This window comes from Fulmarus glacialis, unplaced genomic scaffold (genome assembly GCF_000690835.1).
Source record: "Fulmarus glacialis isolate BGI_N327 unplaced genomic scaffold, ASM69083v1 scaffold39439, whole genome shotgun sequence".
Classification (NCBI taxonomy): Eukaryota; Metazoa; Chordata; class Aves; order Procellariiformes; family Procellariidae; genus Fulmarus; species Fulmarus glacialis.
In genome coordinates this window covers 1-2,635 of record NW_009232067.1, presented here as the reverse complement: position 1 = coordinate 2,635, position 2,635 = coordinate 1, and the positions used below count along the sequence as shown (strand labels likewise).

Sequence of the window (2,635 nt, the reverse complement as noted above, 5' to 3'; positions counted from 1 at the left end):
GTGTTCACGGCAGGGAAGCCTTTTCAGAGCAGTCTGGTATAAAACACACAGAAGCAATTTCATTAAGTTATTTATTAACCTAAACCAGTAGCAGTGCTGCCTTCCCTGTCCCTAAGGGGAAAGCCCAGGACTGGCAATCAAGTGCTTGTGAGTACTACAACTGTCATCACTTCAAGTAATGCAGAGGGAGCAGGGGTTTTTCAGATGGCTCTTGTAACCTTCTGGGGAGGTGCCTCCTCCTAGCTGGAGGGTGTAGGCAAACAGAGAGCACTGGGCTTGCACGTGGAGATTTGACCTGGCCAGAACCAAGAGCTGCTGCTTGGAGCTGGCTTACAGAGAAAAGCACTTTTGCAAGGAGTGAGGAAAAAAACCCCAAACTTTCCAGAAGCCAAGTCAAGCAAAGGGGGAATTGGATCCTTCAGTCAACTTACATCAGAGGAAGAATCAGCTGTGAGAATTTTTGAAAGGCTCAGGAGGGAGCAAGATACATGACTAGAGTTGAGAACCATCCACTCAAAGCAGACGCCCTTTTCCAAGTAGACGGATCTTCACAGAAACAGTAGCCCAAAACTCTACAGATGAAGTCCTGAGCCTCCAAACCCTTCACAGGTAACTAAGCACTGAAGTGGCAGCACCAAGCTTGGACCTGAGCAAAAACACCCTGATCTTGGAGAGGAGGCTCTTCCTGAAGTGAAGTCCAGTTCTTCCAGAAGGACTCTGTCTTAATACACAGACTAGACTACCAGACTACCAGACTACTGCTAGCCCTTTTAAAGTTCGAAAGCTAGGAAGAGCCTACTGTCAGGCCATCAAGTCAAGCCTTCCTTTCCCTCCTCTTCTGTTTCAACAAAAATTTACAAGACAGTTACAGCAAGTAACAGCAAACGGAGAGGCCGTACACAATCGTTCAAAGGGACTGCTGAGGGCCAGGCTGCTGCTACATGTGTCAGTTGAAAAGTTGTGCCACAGCTCTATGACAAAGAACGGGTTATCTCCTCAGACTGCGTTAAAAAAGGAAGTGGGTTTAAAATACTAAGTTACTGTACATTGTCTTAAGAAACCTGGAATTTAGCAACAGTGCACAAGAGCTAAAGGAACAGTTGCGTTCGCAGGCAAGTAAATCAGCCACCAGTGCCAGTCTGAACATACGCAGAAGACCAGGAGAGCAGGCCAGAACTATGGCGAGTGATGGTTTGCCTGTGACAGTTTTCCAGCACCTGTTTGTGCGGCAGCATCAGTAACTACACCTGTCTCTTTTCCGTGTTCTGAGAAAGGAACTCACTTTTAGTCATGCTCCCGCTTCAGCTCCCGCCGGCATCAGGTCCAGTTGATCCTCCTCTTTCCTGGCGCTTGGTGCAGAGGAACAGCGGCTTGGTTTGGCAGGTAGAGCTAAGACACTTAAGAGTTTTGACAAAAGCAGGGGAAGCCAGATCTGGCATCTGGGAGCCACAGCATTTAGCGTCTTTCTTCTCATTTTTCCCCATGTGGGACCCCAGCAGTCAAGAAGCAAAGATCTTTCGGGAGGCAGCCACGTCCAGCTGCTTCACCCCCATGGGCATGTTCTCCTTGTTTTCCGACCCCGGCTGCTGAGGCCGCTTGCGGAAGTAGCAGGCTCGGCAGACGGAGTGGTACTTGTCTGCTCCTCCAATCACTTCAACCTGGCAAGAAAATTGGGAGAACAACTCTGCAGAGCCCAGTTCCCCTGAGGAGATCCCTCTAGACTAGCAGGACTGGCAAGATGAAGCTACTGAAGTGCTTTCTGTTCCAAGGGAACTCACCTCCCTCTCTACTCCCAGCCTCTTTGTGTAGGAGGCTTCTCGGTAACACTCCATGCACACGGCGTTCAGCTTCACCACGCTCTCTGCCAGCGGCACCAGGTTCAGGATGCTCCCGAAGGCCTGTGCCAAGACAGCAGGAGCGGTTCTGTTGAATGGGTTCTACAAGGATCCCAAAGCAGCTGCTGTACTAAAAAAAGTGTTTTACCTTTCTCTGGAAAGTCCCATCAAGAGCAGCAACAATGACAGTTTTCCCAGCATTGGCCATCATCTCACAGAACTCCACGATGTCTGGGAACTAGAGGAGGTACAGAAACAGCGTCAGGAGGAAGAAGGGGCAGCACTTCGCTCGGGATCCAGTGGCACGTGCCCAGACAGCGGCACAGAGCACGAGGAAAATTAAAGCCATGTTGCCTATCTGTGAAAGGGACTCCAGGCCCACTGTCCTCAGCCTGCAGGGACTAAGGGCAGGGAAGGGTTTGACTATATGAGCATAGTCCAGCAGGATCAACCTGCCCCAGGGTATTTCTTCCCATCCCCTCCTACAGAGGATTCAGACCTTCTGCACAGGGTGCTCTGAAGATTGTATCCTGCAGAGCTCCCCAGGACCTGCCCTGGCCATGCACTTACGAACTGGCCCTCATCAATGCCGATGACCGCAGAGCCCAGTGCTTCCTGGTACACGTCCTTGAGCAGGCAGGCTGGCAGGGCCTCCATGGTGTTCCTGTGAGGAAGGGTGAGACGGTGAGCCAGGCAGCCCAACTGCTGGGCCCGCAGGAGTGGGTCCTCCTGCCCCAGGGACTCACTTGTCATGTGTGGCCACGCCGGAGGTGCAGTAGCGCGTGTCCTTGGCGTACTTC

At 51.7% G+C, this 2,635-nt stretch overlaps 1 protein-coding gene across 1 annotated transcript; it reads right to left on the bottom strand.

The window, feature by feature from the left end:
• Positions 1-1,478: 1,478 nt before the first annotated feature.
• On the bottom strand, positions 1,479-2,631 carry TK1 (thymidine kinase 1, soluble; the record flags this gene model as incomplete). Its single annotated transcript, XM_009584782.1, has 5 exons — positions 1,479-1,658; positions 1,779-1,898; positions 1,984-2,073; positions 2,406-2,499; positions 2,582-2,631. Coding segments are annotated over 5 exons (513 nt in total), but the record flags the coding sequence as incomplete, so codon positions are not given.
• Positions 2,632-2,635: the final 4 nt, after the last annotated feature.